We start from the raw sequence: 20,161 nt of genomic DNA, 5'->3' as shown, positions 1-20,161 counted from the left end.
CGAAGCGTCCCGCCAGCAGGACGTCGCTCGTTGTTAAGCACACCGACAGCCGACAGCACAAGACAGCCGCCGACCCGTAAATCATGCTCAGCTGCAGATTTCGCTGCACATTTCACTTTCGTCTTTTACCGATTCCTGTGACAGAGGAGTCAACCACAGTTTTTACCCAACCGCATGAACGAAGAAAGTCGACGTAGCAGCGGATCCTTGCATGTCAAGCCCTGCGGGGCTGCGCTGGTGTCGCCTCCTGTCACAACACCCGCGTCTACCTGCGTGTGCTTGCCTGCCGAGCAGGTTGCGCGTGAAAGGCGTAAGTGCGCGGACTCGAAGCGGCCAGGCGCCGCCGGGGTTCCTCGGGCCGGCCTGCAGCGTGGTCATCATCGCTTGCGTGTGTGTGTACACACGCGTCCTAGATCGAGCTGCTATTCCGCTTATGGGCACCATTACAGCTGCGGCGGCACGCGCCTACTGGTGTGTGCCTAACGAGCATCAGGACCTCCTTAAGGGGCTCCCGCGGGCTGTAGGCTTGCGGCAAGGACGCTTATAGCACTGTTGGCCCTTTTTTCTTCGCCTCACCACTCTCTGCGTGGCGGGCCACTTTTATTTTCCGCATCCCCCCTGCAACAATCTGCGACCGTGTGAGCGTGCGAACGCGCCGGTAATTCGCGTAACGAGGAGTGCCGCTCTCTCGATCTCTCGGGCGCCCGGCGCTGGCTGTTCGCGTTGCTGCAAATCTTCGCCGCGGCGTGATCCGAGGAAGTTTGATTGTCTGCGCCGACTGCGACGAGGCAATCGAGGGAAGACCGCTCGGGCAAAGTCTTTATTCGCGAGGTGCCATGATTTATGACGGGGGGACGACGCCAACGTGTTCGTGAGGCAAGCGATGCGCGTCTGAGCGCGGCTGCATCCGAGTTTAGTACAGAACGGAGACGGCATTGTCCTTGAGGTGAAGGCGCCGTAGATTGCATAATGAACGAGCTGAGCTACAGAGCCTGGTTGACGAAAAATAAAAACCGATTGTCCCCGTTTCCAAAGGTTTTGGTGGATTTTAATTGTAAGCTGCGAAATCGCTTGTTCTTCTTGTTGCACGCAGAAAGAGTGGGTGATTGGTATGCACTGTAGGCTACCGCGAGACACTGCTATTTTCCGCGATGATTCACGGGACGTCGCGCAGCCCGAACCTATCTCCGGGAAAAAGAAAGGTCTTGGCTGACTCTGCTCCAACAAAGAATGTTGCTTTTTTTTCTTTTTTTTTACCGAACGAGTGCTGTGCTATCGGCGACAGAAAGTGGAAATAATTCTGTATGGCTTCGGAGTTTGAGCACGCCCCACTGCTATTCCTTTATTTTATTTTATTAAAATAACACCCGCATGCCTTGCGGTGCACAAGAGCGGGAAATTTCGAAAAATTACAACTGGCACCAAATCCTGATAAGCGCGTTTTTTTTTTGTTTTTTTTAACTTAGCTGTTGTAGGCGAACCTCCCCGTTTTATTTCTTTTGCGTGCATAGGCCGATAAAAGTCGCTCCCTTCCTCCTCACTTCTGCGCAGCCTCTCCCTTCGGCCACATGTTCGTCTCCTGCGCTTCATATTTGGATATAAGATGGCGTATATTTCCCCCGGAAAATTGTTTTCCCGGCAGTAAATTTGTGTTTAGAATGAAAGCCCATTTTAGGGAGATCTGTGTAAGTTTGATCTTTCTAAGCTGGATTTCCCACATCGTGTAGTGCACCGTGAAGCCGACTCGTAAAGAGAAAATAGGCGGCAAAGGACGCTGGAAGGAGACCACCCACGACGATCGGGCCGCGGAAGCCAAGCGTAAGCGCGATGCCCGTCGGGACCCCGAATACCACGTGGCGGAAAACGCAGTACGTCGGTGGCTACGGTCCCGCTGAACGCTTTACCGGCGCGTCGGCGCGGCCTGAGCGGCACTTGGAGGGCAACCGATAACCCGCGAACAGCTCCGCTGGTCGTCCACCTTCGCAGAGTGGAGTGGCCCTGAATTGTTCTCATAAATCTGTGACTGAGATATCTCACACGCGTGATATCATGACCACCAGGTGATCTTTATCTATAGGTAACGCTGGTGTAGCAGCATCGACGTGTTCAGCCTCTGTTTACACTTTTTGGAACTGGCTGTTTGCGTTCCTGTGCACCGGTAATAAGGGAATCCGACGTCTGTACACGTGACCGGCGCTGCGGACGCTCACTTTGTGCAGGTGCCGATGCCGTGCTCCTCGGTTTTCCTGCTTTGGCCAGCGCGGTATGTGTTACTAAAGTGAAAGAGCAAGTTGGCCTGTATCGGTAGGTTGGGGTGTCGTGAATGCGAATATATCACTCGCAGCAGCAACAGCAGTTGGCAGAAAATTTAAAAACCCTGGGAACAGGTATCGACGCCCCACACATTTTCTCGCTCTACAATTTGTGACATAACAAATCACGAATGCATGATGACACGAGATTGGTGGAGCTCCTCTAAGTGTTCCTCTAAAACAAACACTGAGGCAGGGACGTGTAAGTGTTTTCGCTGGTCATGTGCTATTTAGAAACGCAAACCTTTAAAATACGCACATTGGATGCCTAAACACAGGGAGTCTTTGTTTCAGTTGCGATTTCGTTTAAATATTTCGCTTTGAGTACAAGCGCAGTTAAGAGAGATGCATGTGAATGAACGCGACAGCGTATATCGTACCTGCTTACCATAGACCAATATCGTACCTGCTTACCTGCTTACCAATAAAATCAATATCAGTCGCTTGCACCGAAATTGTCGGACATTCATCGCATATTGAGTCATCTGCCGCCGTTTTGCCTTCGTTAAAGTCGTCCGGTTTGATAGTTGCCCGCTATCGCTGCTCCACGCGGTCGCCGGGGCTTGTGAAAAAGGGGTTCCGGATGGGAGCAACGTCGCGACGCCGGCAAGCACTCGATCATTTCCGCCGTGGGAGTATACGCCGCGCGCAGTTTGTCCGGAAATTAAAGGAGTACCCCGTGTGTTCGGGGTGACACAAATGACTAAACCAGGTTTTTTTTCCAGCCCGACACGGTTGTTGTGTGATCGTGTTTTCTGTCTGTCTTTTTCTTTCCCTTTCTTGCTGGGAAAAGGGATTGCGAACTTCCTGAAGCTTTGAAGTGCTTTGCTTTGCAGTTTTTTAGGGGTACTGCCTTCTCAAAGAGGGCCGTGCTAACTGACCATCGCTGCCAACAGGGAGATGCTCCGGAGTCCGATTTTCTTAGCAAAGCCTGGAAGTTTTCACGAACCAGTCATATATGTGCAACGCTGCTTGGGAACAAGGGGCCAGTTTCTCCGCACCTTTTACATGCGAGACTTCTTGTGGGAGATGCGGAAGTCATCCTGTCTGACATTTCATCAAGATAGATTTCAGCCCGCGAGACCAACGCAAGTCGACTGCTTGAGCAGAGCACTTAGGTTTTCGGGAGCAACGTCATTACAGTGTGCGGCTCAATGTGTTTTCGCCACGCGGCTGCCTGACCACGTGCCGAACCTTGCTCATAGATGCGATCGGGGCACGCTTCGGATGATTGGCGCAAGAATGCCGCTCGGAACTGCAAGGCGAGCAGCGAGTGGGATGAACAGCGCGCCGGTTTCCGACCATGCGCAAAGTTAATACCTTACTATTTCGAGCCTGACGCCGCACACGTCAACCTGGTCGAGCGTAACCGTATACGAAGAAGTTGTTGTTGGAACTCATGATAGAAGAGCGAAATGCGAAGTGCAAACACAATGCGAGCGCAACAGAAGTCCTGCCAGCAGGCCGCCGACGTGGCGCTATACTCGGAACATCCTGGCTGCCGGAACGGATGCGTCACACTCATCCGCTTCCCCCATTTTTTTCTCGCCATCTTCGATAACGTGAGCCTATTGTTAATTGCTGGGACGCCGTTTCTTATGCGCGTAATTATCGGTGCGAGACTGTAAGAAGAAAAAAAAAAAAAAAACGACGCCTGGTGGAGAAGAAATGTTCGGGGCAAGGACCCCTTCCTCCCACTTAGGTGCGAGAGGACAATCAGCGGTCGTTGCGCGCCCGTGCCACGTGGACGTCCCACGAAATCCGGATGAGAGAGGATGGCGACGATTGATGAACGACGTCGTCACGGGCCCCGTCATCTTTGTGTGCCTTTCGATGTGCCGCCACTTTCGGCAGGCACGTATAAGGACAAGGCCCAAGTAGGATTTTTTTTTTTTTGCGTGGTGAAGCTACGCCCGGGCTTTGAGTGGCGCTGTATTGGAGGGCTCTGTATTAATTTTTGAACCTCGGCACACTGTTCTAAGTTTTCGTCTTCCGTCTCCATCGTGGCAGTGGCCACCACGGCCGGAATCGGACCCGCGTTCTCGGGCTGAACGAGCACGCCCCCTTAGCCCCTGAGACACCGTGGCGGGTGCGTGTAGGAACGCCTGCGTTTGGAAATAAATGAGCGAATGAGCAGAATTTACCATAAAGGTGAATGACGCGTTGAGGGAAGCAAATTAATGTGAACGTGAACGCGATAAATTTTGACCATGCTAAGCGTTATACAATATTGTGCAATAACAAATGTACACTAACTTTTGGACATACCAATGGTGGTGCCCGTTTCCGAAAATATGCGTAGTGGAGCCGCACCGTTCTGCGGTGTTTATGCTCTGCCGTAGATGCGTGACTTCGAGGCGTTGAAGTTGCAGAAAAGTGGTGAGCATAACAATTACGTCGCACTCCGTATCTCTGGGCCAAAACCCTGGGATATCGTAAAACTTCGTTTACTGAGCACTTTTAGAGATGTGCACGGGCTCGGGTCTACCCGAAATCCCGGGCCCGACTAACCTTTCACTCGGGCCCGGGGCGGACCCGGGCCATGGGCCGAAGTATTATAGTCCCGGGTTCGGCTGGCCCGTGGACAGCTGTAATAAGCCACTTCACCACTTCAAGCTAGCGCTATCATAGGTGGTAAAATTGTCAGCTGCATCTAGGGTTGCCAGGTCTGGCGATTTGTCGCCAAACTGACCACTTTTTGCGACTCGTGCTATGGCGACGGAAATTTCAGTGTGGCGACATTGCTGCTTTCTGGCTCCTTTGAGCATTGGGTATTTTCTGTATTTCGGGGCCCTTCCGATGCCATACTTTTTACAAAGGGGTCCTATATCACCTTTCAGTGCATTTCAGCCGTTGAGACAGTCTGTACAAACATTACCGAACAAACTTTCAGGCCTAGGACGGTTATCTGGCAAAGTCTAGAATAGGTCCCTACAAATCAGTCACTCAAACACACCACCGTACAGCGCTACTTACCGGCACAGGTCGAAATTTGCCTTGCTCTTTTTAATATCCTGCACCTGATGTCGTATGAATAGCGTCAAATCCTTCAAGCAGCGCCATCGGTTTAAAGGGTTGTGCTTCAGTAGGTTACGGGATCTTGAGATGTCATGAAGAGTGGTGGGAAGTGTGTAAATGTAAAGAGGCAGTGAAAGTGGTTAAACATGGTGTGCAGCAAACGCCCATTCCAAGTCATTCATACTCTCTGAATGCTTTACCTAAACCTCCGTATTCCAACTTTTTTTGTAGACAGCAGTCAACCTTTGTGGCTTTCCCGCTCCACAGCAAACGAATAAAATTCATGGTGTGGTTTTGTTCTTCTCGGAATTCCTGAATTTTTTCCACGAAGGTAATCAAAAAGTACTTACTAACGTCGTATGGCTGAAAATTGCGACTTTTCTGGCTCCCTTTTAAGCGTTCACTTTAAGGTGGCGCCTTCTTTGTCTACTTTCGGCAATTTCCCGGCTACTCCTCCTTGCAAGGACCTAGCAACCCTGGCTGCATCTCCGATTGTGCAGCGATCTTTTCTAATTTTTCAAATCCCCGCATACCCCGGCGGGCTCAGTCCCTTGTAATAGGGCTCCTGCGTTGACAACTCTAACTTTATATTGCCCTAGTGCGGCGTTGGCTTGACGTGAACTGTTGTCGACGCATTCTTTACGTGAAGCATGCGCCTGAGCCTAAATTATTCCAAGTACGTGCAGGCATTTGGCAATCGTTTTTTTAGCACGTCGTGCTCATGATTTCCTACACAAGCATATCGGGCCAGAAGGAGCGGCACACTGATTGGCTGGTTAAAATGACGTCACATAACAGAAAACAGGATGTGACGTTGAATGAGATTTTTATTTTTTTTAAGTTCAGATCCATTATTGCGGTGTAGTGTTGGTGAAGGTTCAGGCGCACGTGTCGATTTTGTCTCTAAATTTTTTCATTGTACGGTGTTTTAGTCGGTGATGTCCTGCTGGAAATTGTGTCAGTCTCGACCCCGCTTGTTGTGATTTGTAGCACGGGCACAGTTTGCTTTCGAGGACGTATCAGGGCTGGCAGACGACGATGTGTGCCCGCAACGTTTGCGTGTTCGCGGAATATTTTTCCCTGATGATGTAGCTTTAGCGCGGCGTGGTTCTTAGGTCCAAGGTACTGCCCGCTACCTCGACTCTGCGGATGCGTGTTCGAAGCGCCGTTCTCTCAGGAAGAAGCACCCGACGACGCTGAAGCGTAGACCTTCGCACACTGAACGCAGAGGTAACAAAGGACGCGTATGTGTACAGCAGAATACTAGTAACAGTGGAGTACTCGTAACTTTTTTTGACTGCGCCTGGAATGAGCAGAAAAACCACAGAAATTGTGCCAATGTTTTTCGTGTACTGCCGCAAAATATAGGATATGGGAATGCAGGCAAAAAAAAAAAATCTGAATGAATGCATGTTCTGCTTTGTGTGAAATTTGACCTGTAAAGCAAGCAATATCGTGATAGGTTTTTATTTAATAGTTTTCTGTCTGAATTTCTATCATCGGAGAAATATTTGACCCTGGAAATTAGGATACCGCTATAGATCTGTGCATATATTAATAAAAACGTTGTGAGTCTGTCCTTGATGTTGTTTCTTTCCTGCATGGCTAGTCTTTCCTACTAATCTTATCAGTTCCTGTCATTAGCGACCTGAACTCTCAATCGTGCTTTGCTCATTTGTACATATATTTGCTCGCACAGACTGTTAAATTTGTTCCTGAATTTGTGCGAACACCACTTGCAATTGTCCAGAAATTTAAACCGAAGCACTCTTCGTTCGTTTAATTCAGCCTGCACCTTAATCAGTTCATTGCAAAAAATCCTGCATAAGCAGTGGAACTAGACTCGCACTCTTGGTCTGTTTCTGCACATCCCTGTCTGGGAGTGAAGACAAAGCCATTAACGTGGCTTTCATTCTTCTGCACAGCCAGTGAATGTAATGGTGCAGTTCGGGTGCCACAATCTGCAATAAAACAAATGGCTAAGTGCTGCTCTACCTGAACTAGTTCGCGTGCTGCAGGCGAATTGAACGGACCCTGTGTTAGCTGTGGACGGCTCATGAAATCACATGGCAGGCAGTACGGGCGAGGCATATTGTACCCCGGACACACTGCTCGAGGTTCAAAGTATAGCCACCTAGCACAATACTAGGACAAAGGCTGGTGATGCACAAACATTAGTCATTGTAACTCAAAATAAATGACAAGCTACATGCACCAAGACAATTTGCTAAGCACTAACTCCAGTTCATATGCACCTTTAATCGGGTATAGTTTGCTGTTGAAGTGCAGTGCAGCGTACAATTTAAAGCACCACAAAAAGTACTCTGAAATGGGGCATGGAAGTTGTATTTGCCAAACGCGCATTGTTCACCTCGTGCCTTTCGTTCGGTTGGCTTCTCCTTGCAGTGCTGCACAAAACACTGCCTGTAGAATTAACAATTGTCCAAGTGGGGTACCGACAGGTGGTACTGCTTGTTGGCTGTGCTTGCAGTTCTTGTTTCCCAACCTGCCTAACATTTCACAAAGGTAGCAGAGACAGCCGGAGGCAAGACGTACAGGTAAAACTTGTTTATTTGGAGTAGTAGAAATACACAAAGTGGGGCCCATTACCAAAGTTGCGTGTGGTCCAACTCCCTTTGGAATGAAAGTGGTGAGGGTGCTTCATGGCTTGCCATTCACCAACCTGGGAACATGCTGAAAATAATTAAGAGTCAATGAACTAGGCACAAAAGCATAAGTATAGCTAGAATGATCATACTCCAGAAGGAGAAGGGCACATCGGAAATTGTTCAATTAAAACAAATATTAACACATTTATTGTCAGCATACATATTGAGTAAAAAGGCTCGCATGTGGTTTTAAATATGGATGGAGGGGGGGGGGCATTATTTAGCTTGCAACTGTAAAATGGCATGTGGTATGCCACTCATTATTATTTGTGCCATGCGGTCGATGCCAATTGGAAAAAAGTACGCACAAGTTAAAAAGCAGTAAACTTCCGCGTGGCGACTCCAACAAGCTCTCCACATTCACACATTCTCTCAGTCTCCTGAGTGCATTAGCCTCTACGACTCGGTCCAACATTAGGGAAACCTAAATGTCAGGTTGGGACCACACCACAGGAGTTTCTAGAAAACTCGCTTGCCTACTGTAAGGCATGAATTTCTCATGCAAGCATGCGTCCTTTATTGGCCAGTCTCTTCAGACAACGTAAATAATGCATGTCGACTTGCACTAAGAAGAGTGTAGCACTGATAATGGGAGACACCTAGCATGCAACTGCAGGGAAGAAACAGTCGTGTAAACAGCGCATGAACTCGCAGCCAAGCCCGCATGCATTTGCCTGTGGAAGCAAAACAATTTGTAAAGTAAATATAAGGGATTCTTTACAATAAAAAAAACATGATATCCCATCAGCAGTGGCAGTCTTTCTATTGAAGGCCAAAAACCCCCCAAAATGCCCGTACATCCAGATTTTCATGCAAGGTAAGTATTCCTAGGTGGTCTAAATTGATTCACAACCCTGCACTGAATTACAGGCGAATTTTGTAAAGCAAGAAATTAGCTGAAAATTGTTCTCACTAGTTTGATGCGTAGAGTCAACGCACACAATACCAGACCCATTTCCTTTACATTTTCTTCAAAGCAAAATTTTCCTCGTTGAAACTTGTTTTTCTATTGCTTTCCCTGCTGCTCATACAACTGGCTTATCTTTCATCTTCATGGTTTTCACCCATATGTGCACACTAGTTGCACCATTAGGGTGGTACCGTTCTGGAGAGAAATGGTTGAAGTCGTGCCTAATGCTGTGCGACAGGCTGTGCTCTGTATTCTGTAGTTATGTAGTCTTTTCTCATAAGCTTACACTGATCCTGTTCATAATGGTGCTGATAGGCACACCTTTCTCAAGCTTCTTTGCAATTCCCTGCTCTTTCAGCAGGAGTCTAACCTCTATTGAGCCCATAATGGTGCTTTTGATGCGATGCTTAAATAGAAGCCCTGGAGGTGTAAATAATGCCCTCAGTAAAGGTTATGAAGGCCAGAGAAAGAAAGGTCTTGTCAGTCTTACAGGTTCCCACTTATCAAAAGTGCTTCTTTGCATCACCTGGCGGGGTTCAGCCACTTCAGTCTTACAGGTTCCCACTTATCAAAAGTGCTTCTTTGCATCACCTGGCGGGGTTCAGCCACTTTTGACCTGTGGCAGCTATATGCTGGTCACCTACCGCCGGCAATGCTTGAGGTTTCACTAAGCTTTCTGTTTCACTTAGCAGAAGCACTGGTCTTCCTTGTATATATCTGCGACGGCAAAAGAAAAGGTATACAGACGCATTAGACCGGGCCCAAGCACAATGGTAATTTTTATTACAGGTAACTGGGGCACTATGAACACGACATCATGCTGCCTAATGACAGCCAATAACTGCATGTCATAAAAAGGCAGTATGTGTGTTGCTTATAACGCTTCCGCATGCGTGTCTGCTATTAACATTAGAGCCAAAACACAAGAACAGTTAAACTTTCTAGTGAGTCAACGGCAGTAGCAGCATTAGGAATTAATATTTACATGCGGCCGTAACTGCGCGAATTCTGTGCTGCTTCTCATCTGAACAGATGAAAATTAGGCTTCATTGCGCCTTTTCAGGCTGGGGATACATTACAAGATCGAATTGAGACACCGTGACAATATTTCCCACGCTAGTACGGTCATAACAAACGTCACAGGTTGGCTTCCAACTGGGTAGGTACTCGTCTTGACGTTGTGAAAAAAAAAAAAAAAAGTTTTCGGAAGGCAAGGCATCCAGAGTGAAACATGTATCACATTGCGTTGCATCAACGCGCAGCTGTCACTAGCGAAGAGTACCACGCTAACAGGGTAGGCCTAATATAAATCTGAAACGGAGCAAGACATGAAACAAGACAGTCGTTACTTTCACACATTAATAACGTTTACTCGATGAAAGAACGAATATACATCAGCTCATATTTACAGTTCAATGCATTCAGCTCTACCCATGGACACTTCGCACGATAATAAGCAATGACCCCAGCACTATACAAAGCGTCTTGCGAACTTGTCCGTTTCCTTACCTCCAGCGCCGCCGAAAAACTGTAGCACTACAACCTCGGCGTCCAAGTTACCCGGTGCATGTTCCTCTCGTGTTGAAGCATGTTTTTTCGACCCGAGAACACGCATACAGAGCAGCAAGAACTATTTTCACCGCTGGAAGCAGTTGCGATCGACGTCCGCGCCATTTCGAAAAAAAAAAAGGTAGTAAGCAAAAAAATTCCAGCATAACTCTATACGTCACATCCGTTTGTAAACTGACCGATCAGCTTAGCTTAAATTGACCAATCAGGGTGCCGCGTCTTCTGGCCCGATATGCTTGTTTTCCTACGCCCTAAAATTCATCGTGCGTAACATTGCTGCAGCAAGATTCACAGATTTGTTCCGAATATTTCTGTGAGAAACTCGCATTTCTTCACTGCCAAAGATTTTGGGTTGGGTTGAGGTGGGTGGAAGAAGCATAGTTTTGGTGTTTTCCCGTTTCATACTCTACGTCTGCTCGTTCGAACAACAAAAACGAAAAAACTATTTTTTCTACATTATTGCATATTACGTATTTCATTTGTCAAAAAAGAAACGGGAGCAGTATTGTTCCTTTGTTTTAATGATACCTGGAAGCTAAATCAGTGTGGCGAAAAAAGAGAGAGGAACGGAAGAACAGAAAGGTGTACTGGGGGGTCAATAGAAGAACAATGGCTGTGGTGCCCCCTCGCCCCCCTTTCACCCCTCGCACTTCTCCCGTTGGCCGCTAGAGGCCGGAACAATCGGTTGCGAGTGGAGAGGGCTGGGCGCCACGTGACCTCGAACTGGGTCGTGCCGCTTTTATCATTTTCCCTTGCTTCCGCTCCGCTGGCGGCGCCGACAAACTCTCGAGCGGGAAAACTTCGCGGGCCGCTGGCCGAGGCACATCGCTGGGCGCACCTTTCGGCGGCACTGCTTGCTTGGGCGGCGCGTTCGTTTCGGCAGGTTAGGCGCCGCTATGCGGCGGAACGTCTTTGATTCGTGGCGCTAAGCTTTCGCGTCATCTGCTGCCTTGCACCGTCGGCGATCGGCCGCTTCGTCCTGGCTCCCAGTTCCGCGTCGCAACTCCGCGTGCAGTGCAAGATGTGAGCACTGTCGGTGTTTTGCCGGTGACTCTAGAGCAGAAGAAGCCTTGGCCGCGCTGTTCTACCTGCGACTACGTGAATGCGATTCCTGGATACGTACGCCGGGCCGACAGCGACGGAACCCAGCAGCCTGCGATCGGCGCTGAAAGTTGCGGATAACGTCGCCCCTTCCGCAGCGACCACCAAGAAGCGTGTGTGGTTCTCGTCCGCGCTGTCGGCCATGGGCCTCAGCGACTCGGATGGCAGGTGAGGCCGCACAGCAGCGACAACCCTTCCCCCGCCGCCAATTTTTTTCGCTCTGTGTGCCGCTTGTTCCGAGCTCTTAGTCGGATGCAGTAGTTCGACTTCGCTGCTAGACGTGTTTGCAAACAAACTTTGCTCGCGCAGTTGGCAAGTGCTAAGCACGCAGAGAGGCACGGTGGCCTTCTACGCGTGCTAAGTATCTGTGCCGCTGTGGCTTTTAAGTTACTATAACTTGCCGTCTTTGACCAGGAGATGGCAGCCGGTGGTATGGAAACGCCCACACCCCCTCACCTGACCTATGGCAGATATCGCGGGGAAAGATAACTCCACACTGTGTGCAAAAACAAAAGACGTTGGCAGTTCAATGCAATCCTCGAGTGACCCTTCTGGGGAACTCATCGTGACCTGGACAATTGTTTCCGAGCTTGTCGGAGCGCGACGAGGTGCGGTGTTGTTCGAGGGGGCGTTTGGCGTGTATTGCGCGCGTGGGTTTCGAGCCGAGGCAAAGTTGTGGGGAAGATAACGAGGCAGGAGGAAGTAGCACACTGGAAATGTAATTTGACAACCAGATTGTGCCCACAATGTCATTAAGTGAATGTAATTGGGTGACCCAGTTGCACTCAAAATGTAGCTATCAAAGTAGTTGCGGCGGGGATGAAAGCTTCGTTTTTCTCGGTTGGTTGGTGAGTGTGGTGCAGATCCGGGAGCCAAATAAACTAAAACTATGGTTACTTGCTGCTTTTTTTAAAACAAGGAAGCTAGCAAAGGGGAGTCGGCAAGCGGTTCGTGATCACTCGTCTGAAGTGTAAGATTGGTTTTGACGTTTCTGAGGGAAAGTCTGCTGGGTTACGCAAAGGGCATTTGTTAATAGAGAAATGATCGGTGACCGTGGGTGCGATCAGTGGGCAGCGCGCATAACGGTTCGCGGCCTCATAATGTCTTTATCAGTGTACTATATCAGCACTTTCTGATCGGAGCCGAGGCCACTGCGACAGCGAGCGGCTGGCTCACGTGATCGACGTTCGTCCCGACGGAAACCGACAGAGGAAAAAAGAATCAAGCATACGATATCACAGATATTGCGCGTGCAAGACATTGGAGATTGTGTACAATAAGAACGTAATTGTACGCAAAGAACCCGTGCCGAGCACATCCGCGGTATGGCATGGGTGCGCGTTGCAGTCATCACTGTTAGCATGACTTGCACATTGTTTTTTATGCACATTCGACGCAGCAGGTTTGTAAACAAACAGTAACACGAGTCCCTATAGTGTTTTCTGATCGTTATGAGACCAGACAGTCGTTGTATAAAAACAATATCTTAATGTTAAATATCGGATTAGCACAAGCTCATAACTTCCGTTTGTATTACTGTTTGATAATTAAAGCTCGCTCACCGTGCAAAAATACTGAATTCAACTCATTATGTTTTAGATATGCGACGCTGCAATAAGTACTACATGGGCGGTAGACGTGTCCGGGTTCCGTATTTTCATAAAATAGGCGATATTAATCGGTCAGCGCCCTTCCAGTTCAGTGATGTGGCCACTAGATCTCGTTAATCGCGTGATAATCGCATACCTGTTGCGTATAAATACCTGACCACATCATTTTACAGCAAAAACATCTGTGTCAATCTTACTGTTGTCCTTTAACAATAGGAAAACGTTCTCTGTCGATCAAAACCCAAGCCTACGACATCTACAGGTATTGCGCGCGTATACAGCGGAAGTGGTGCACATCAAGAGTTGTACGCAAGGAACTCGGCCGAGCACCTCGAGGGATGAAATCTGAAAATTAGGAGGCAAGTACTGGACTGGAGCGTCGCAATAAAGGAACGGTTGCACGAACAACGGGAGAGGCATTCGTCCTGCAGTGCACACTAACAGGCTTATGATGATAAAAAGGTTCTGTACCTTTTTTCTTTCTTTTCAAATGTGCGTACGTAACGCGCCTGAAAGGCCGAAAGCATTGTCGTTGAGCACGAAGAGGTACTTGATGACCATGTGCCTAATGAGGAAAGTGCGGCTCGAGGCACCGGTTGTTGTTCCTCAGTTCGGAAATGAAGGAAGGTGCTTTGTTCACGCGCAGATGTGAGCCGAGGTTGGCGCGCTTCGAGGCCAGCCCTCGTGCGGTTTACTCGTGGGAGTTTTCTTCCGTGCGCTCAACCCTAAACGACTGCAGAAGCGCCGCACGCTTGGTTTATTTTGAAGGACGGCCGGGCGTGTAAATAACGATCATACCCGAAAACGAGCTTCTCGCGTCAGTTTTGCGGCTTGTTCACTGCCGATGGAGGTGCGGCGAAAATGCCAGGCTTTTCTGCATGATTACGTCGCGTGCATGGGAAGTCTGTGCGAACGCCCAAGTTTGCGCTTTGGTTTCTCGAGCGCGCCGCCGCGGGGGTCTTTACAAAAAGTAACACCACTGTCAAGTTTAAGTGCCCTCCTCAAGTGACACTTCGGACGCCGCAGCGAAGCGACACTGCAGAATAAAGGGCCACTTGGCCGCGATGGCAGTGCCGATAGCTGGTACGAGCATTTCTAAAACGCAAGTAAATATGTCCAAAGGTTTGAATAAAAGTTTGTCTGCGTACTGAACCGAGGAAGAAAAAAAAAACGGCCAATGTTTGTATCAACCGAACGTGGAGTCATGCACGAATGAAACGCGAATACGAAAATATGAACCAGAACACAAAAATAGGGCGATTTCTTTCCATGCAAGGTAAAATGGCGCGTGGCTTATTTACAAAAACAAAGTTGGAAAATGTCGCTTTCCAAATACACCGATGCGTGCCATTATTGGACCTTCACGAGCAGTGTTTTTCAATTTTTCGTGTTCTGGGTCATATTCTCGTGTTCGCATCTCATTTGTCTGACTGTACGTAGGTTTTGGTGGACAGTAACGTACTGCAAATCGGGACGGAATACGTAGCACATCTAAACCACAAGCTTTTCAAGCAAGCCATACGTGGCGGGCTGGAGCACCGGACTAGACTGAACGCATGCGCGCTCCAGTCGCGCATTTAGACGTGTGAGCACATCGCCTGAGCGAATAACTACGTTATGGAAACGACATGTAACGAAGCACGGGCTTTTACGCCGAGAAACAGTGACGACTAGTTTTGTGCAGATTATAGTTGACGCGCACTTCATCGGGGACGAATGACACAAACTCTGGCTGGAGTAGCCTCATATAAATTAGGGGTTCTCCCGCTCCGGATTTATGCGCTTTACGTAGCGCTGTGTTCGCCCCAGTGCGATTTTCCCACGCCTGAACGCGCGTTTCGTCATCTATTCGTGTCGTACACTGTTTCGAGTTCCATGAATTTCAAGTTCTCCGCGCTCATCTTCGATTCATAAGGCTCTTACAACAGTCCGTGCTAACCTTGCTGTACAGGGCGAGGATACGCAAATAAGTACTCGAAGAATCAAGTGCAACCCGCAGGACACATACAAAGCAATCGGTGCATTGCAGAAGTCAACAAAAAACATGATTGCGAAGGCGGCAACTAAATGAACGGCAGTGATTTCCTGTTTCTGATTCGCTGCGCAGCGAATCGCAGTATCACGAACACCAAAGGAAAAAAAGCAGGGCCGGAGCTTGGATTTATAAAACAAAAAAGGTGAAACGGGAATACAACCGCGCAGAGCGAGGACAAATAGCGGCGCGAACGTAAGGTCACCGATAATGGCCGCCGTACATCAGCGCCCAACTCTGACTTGACAGGGTTGTTGGACGAGAGATTTTTTTCTTGCTTTTCATCGCTACTTCACTGTTTGGTAAAGCGAAATAGACACGAGATGCTCTACACAGCTTAAAATGAATTACAGCCATCTACGCTCTCTGTCTTCTATACTTCGCAATTTTTGGACCACTGTTGACGGGGCTACTCACTCGTCGTCCAACCGCTGAAAAAAAAACGTGTTCGCTCGGTCAGAGTGCGTTCTGTGGAGAGTGCCATTCGCGCTTGCCGTGTGACTAGATCTTCCCGAATGACACTTTGAGTGCGCGCTTCAACTTCAGCGCTTTGCAGGGGTAAATATCACATGATATAAAAGGGGCGTCTTGGCGGGTGGAGTGTCGCACGCTGTGTGGGTCCTGCTTCTATTCTCGGTGCTCAAACAGGAAACTGAAGCGAATTTCTGGAAATGTTATTTACAGCGGCATTCTGGAGCATAATTCGTGTATTCCTTTGATTCACTTCTTGGTCGACATCGGAAATCCTATCGTTTATTTATAGTGCTCGGAAGGGGAAGCGCCGTGCACCCTTGGTGGCTGCTTTGCGAACTAGTATATACAGCGACGTCACACATGTTTGAAAAGTCGTTTTGGCTGATGTCTCGGTGTTCAAAAGCTTAATTTTCTCCGATTTAACCGTAGATATCAACATTTTGCTTGTGCACGCGCCAAGCTCGGGAAACAGGCGTGACATCTCAGTGGGGACTTGCGCATGCGTCGTCATGTATGGCTAGGAGGTTTTGGCGCAATGAACACGGTACTTTTGAACGCGTCAATCTCGCTTTAAAAATGCGCGTAAGTCGGCCGGGAGAACTACGAACATTGCGTATGCGTGTCCGGAACATAATGGGGTAATTAAGCAACGATTCTAACTTTCACGAGTGTCCCGTTAATCTGTCACGTAACGCCGATTCACCACGACAAGGCTTCGACAGACCCACGCGTGTCAGTGTCAGTCGTTCAAACCATGTCAGTAAGGGTGCATACTGCCTTGTGTTAAAAGTAGGTAGTTGGTAAGGGGCTAGTTGGTTCATAGTATTCGCATTAGAAGCTAGCGCAGGACAGACAAAGCACTGGTGCCGTACCTCTATCGTGTGTTGTCTGTTGTGCGCCAACTTTTACTGCGAATACCTTCTGTTCGAATGGCAGACCCGCTTATGCTTTGGGACCCCGGATGAGGAACAGTACTTCCCCTTTTCCAGGTCCTCAAGCGCTCTTGGTATACTGTTAACAACTGCAGTTGGCGTTCCTTCTGTCACATCGCAGGGGATTTTTTAAGCGAGCTGTCTGTGTACAGTAGGTATGGAGTTGTCAGGTGCGTGCGCTAACGTTGTCGCTTTGTAAGCAGCGACGCAGATATGCGCATTTGTTTGTCAGTGCGTGGTTCCTGGTGTGTTGCGAATCCTCTTGTAACGGCTTTGGGTTCTGCTAATCATACAAAACAAACAAAGACGGATTTACTGCAACGCCGGCAAGCCGTGCACAAATGACAATGCACTTTGAACATCGATTGTTCGCCGTCTTATGCCGTGTGATCTCTGCATAAAATATGAAGCAGAGAAAGAAAGGGGGGGGAGGGGAGGAGGAGGGAAAATGCAATACATCACAGAATCTTTGCCGCAAGGGCCGCTGTTGTCTGAAAAATTATTGTAGGACTTGAAATTTGATCGTTGAAAGAGGGCGAAGCTCTCAGATTCAAATTTTCCAACTCGTATGGTATTGTTTAGTTTCAAAATTTTAAAATACTTTCTTCATGCCTGTAAAAAAGAGGTCTAGTAAAGAAAGCCTGAGCATAAACTTATTTCATTACTTGCACTTTTTTCTGTGGATTTTCTTAACATTTCCTCTTAACCCTCAGCAGAGAAGCATTCTCGGACCACGAATGGCGCTAAACCTACTTGAGGCCTGGCAATTACCGCTGGAAAATTTGGCTGTCCGATCGTCGCGGCGGATCCCCAGATTAGACCACGCTAGGACTATAGTGCCTAGAATATACTGGCTAGTGTGCCGAGGGCGGGCTCCAGGCGGGCGCCGGGAGCGATGTACGCGGCCGGCTGCCGCTTGGGGCGCTGCCGTGCGGGAGTGTGCGCGTTCGTCTGTCCCGAGCAGATCGCGCGGTTACCTCCGCGCTGCGTAGCAGACGGCAGCGGCAGAACTTTCCATACCTGCTTGCGACGAAAGCGAGCGAAAGCGACGGGAATTCTGTCGCGCGAAGAAAATTTGTCCCGACCATTCGACAAAAACGATCGTCGCGCGACAAAGTGACGGAATTCCTGTCGCTTTCGTCGCAAGTGCGAACGGGCATTTATGCGCAATATCCGTCCCACATAAAATAAGCTCTTGCTTGTCGCCTGAGCATACGGTTGATATCTGACTACGTTACACTGTGCTTGCTAGTGTATTTAAACGATGTCACTAGGTTTGAAACGTAAGCGCTCGGCGTGCAGCTTTGTAATCATTGTGCCTGGTTGATAAATAATAAATACAATTCAACAACATCTCATAGTTTAGGCCATCATACAACGGTAGTTGAACATCGTACAAATGATAAGTACCATTCTCTCAATAAAAAGATGAGAGAAGTCGTTCGCCTGGATCTCACATCTCACGTAAGTTAACGTGTCAGCTAGCTAGTGCTAGCTGTTGCGAGCTTCATCTACGAATCGAAAGGATGACGACCCTCACTAAGTCTCGGTGGTTGCGGTGCTGCCTGATTTTCTCCTAGGGGTTCGGGAAGATCGAGCCTCTGTAGTTTTCTTCAGGTGCGGCCACGTTTTCAGTCGTCTCCTCGTCCAGCGTCTCGGTGGTCACCCTGCGGCGTTTCGCAACCGGCTCCTTCTTACAAAGGTGTCTGATCTGTCTTTTCGATACAAGTTTCGGATAAGGTGCATCGGGTATGCCTCGAATACTGTATAGGGACAGCATCCGGCTTGAGCCGCACTTTGTCGCGAGGGATTTCGTTCACAACGCCGTTCACCGTGTTATCTCGAACGAACGCTGAATGCAGTTATTGTCTAAGTGCTTTCCCCATATACTACCGCATTTGGCGTCAGCTTCCTGTCCGCTCTCTTGATCCGCTTATCCCACTCTGACAACCGTGAAGGGTCAGTCGGTGCTTTAATTGATTGATTGATTGCAGGGTTTAACGCGCCGACGCAACGCAGGCGATGAGGCGCGCCGTAGTGGAGGACTCCGGATTAATTTTGACCACCTGGGGATCTTTAACGTGCGTCGAAATCTCGTACAACAGGGCGTGTTTGCTTTTCGCCTCCATCGAAAAGCGTCCGCCGCGGCCAGGAATCGAGCCCGCGACCTTGTGCTCAGCAGCGCAACGTCTTAGCCACTGAGCCATTGCGCCGAGTTCAGTCGGCGCTTTAAAGAGCGACACATTTTCCCTGTTGGAACGGTACCCGGCCGCTAGTGCACAGCGGAACAAAATGCGCGTGCTTTTATTTCGCTGCTTCTTGACGCTTGCCATAATCTGGAGCTGAAGTTGGCACAAGCGGAATCAATAAACAGCTGCACAACGGCATCGGCGGCACGCTCCGTATAAGCAGCGCTATAGTGCGTAGAACATATATAAGCATTTGCTCGGTACAACTGCTCTGAACAAACTTTTCGCAAACAACTGCAGCCTCCGTCACCCTTCTGTATTTTCTTCTGATGCTTCGTTCCTATTCCGAAAGCCGCGTAGCATCCGCTGAATTGGTAAACATGCCCCTTGTTTGCGCGGTATACCGCTTTTACACAGCGGCGCAATTAGCATGTTGTCGATTTGCACCATCACTTTGGCATTGTCAACTTGGTTTACAGTTAAACAAAGCGGTTTCAGTGACAGGCACGGAAAAACAACAACTCAGAACACAGCCCGCGATTTGGCGTGGCACGGATACTCGTGCACGCCCGCAGAACCCGTGCAATATCAACCCGAAACTGCTGGGAGGGGCTGACGGAATGGCTTGCATGTCCAAGCACCCACGCAGAACAATAAACAGTGCATCTCGGCGGAGAAAAAATACGTCCACAAGCTCTTTAATCACGCACGCACAAGGCCACCTTTCCGCCTTCCGAAGCGAAAAAACTGCATCGTCTGCTGAAGCAGCACGATGATGATGATGATGATGATGATGATGATGATGATGATGATGATGATGATTAAAGGCCTCCCCTTTGAATCGGGGTGATGGCGTGCGCCATCTAGCCTATCTTAGTAGTTTGAATTTAAATTTAGTCCCTCAACTCGGATTTCTTTTTACTTCTGCCCTGCCGCTACCCTTGGCTGCGGTGTTATTTTATCGACTTCCCTGCTTTTTTTCCACCAATACTCTAGCCGCTGCTTAGTAATACCTACTGCTGACCAGTTAATGTTTCCATCTATTGCGAAGCCCAGTGCCTCAGGAAGTAGGACTTTTCCCCCAATTCTATCCGGCTGAATCTTTTGGCATCCTATTACTATGTGGTCGATTGTTTCTTTATCCCTGCCACATACAACACATGTCTCATCCTGGGACGAATATTTGCTCATGTAAGTTCGAGTTCTCAAGCAGCCAGCCCGCGCCTCAGAGAGCAACGCACTACCTTTATTGTTGTCATAAAAGTTCTCTTTCCGGATCTCTTCTTTGCTTGCTTTGTAGATTCCCAGCGATCCCTTCTTTTCCATCCTTTCTTTCCACATGAGC

General features: G+C 48.7%; 1 protein-coding gene across 3 annotated transcripts in view; it reads left to right on the top strand.

Moving 5' to 3' along the window:
• The window catches only part of LOC144140994 (ecotropic viral integration site 5 ortholog-like), a 295,696-nt gene that overhangs the window by 137,982 nt on the left and 137,553 nt on the right, over positions 1-20,161 (top strand). Inside the window, exon 1 of one of the 3 annotated variants that reach the window (XM_077672483.1) lies at positions 11,213-11,747. The exons of 1 other annotated variant lie outside the window; for it this stretch is intronic. In XM_077672483.1, the coding sequence (XP_077528609.1) occupies positions 11,581-11,747 (167 nt within the window). In that variant the 5' untranslated portion in view covers positions 11,213-11,580. Of the gene's footprint in view, positions 1-11,212; positions 11,748-20,161 lie in introns of those variants that run through there. One more of the 3 variants, XM_077672496.1, reaches the window with a different exon arrangement.

Source organism: Haemaphysalis longicornis, unplaced genomic scaffold, assembly GCF_048455015.1.
Source record: "Haemaphysalis longicornis isolate Haplotype H1 unplaced genomic scaffold, Haemaphysalis longicornis Haplotype H1 scaffold_1, whole genome shotgun sequence".
NCBI lineage: Eukaryota > Metazoa > Arthropoda > Arachnida > Ixodida > Ixodidae > Haemaphysalis > Haemaphysalis longicornis.
This window is presented reverse-complemented; position numbering and strand designations above follow the sequence as displayed.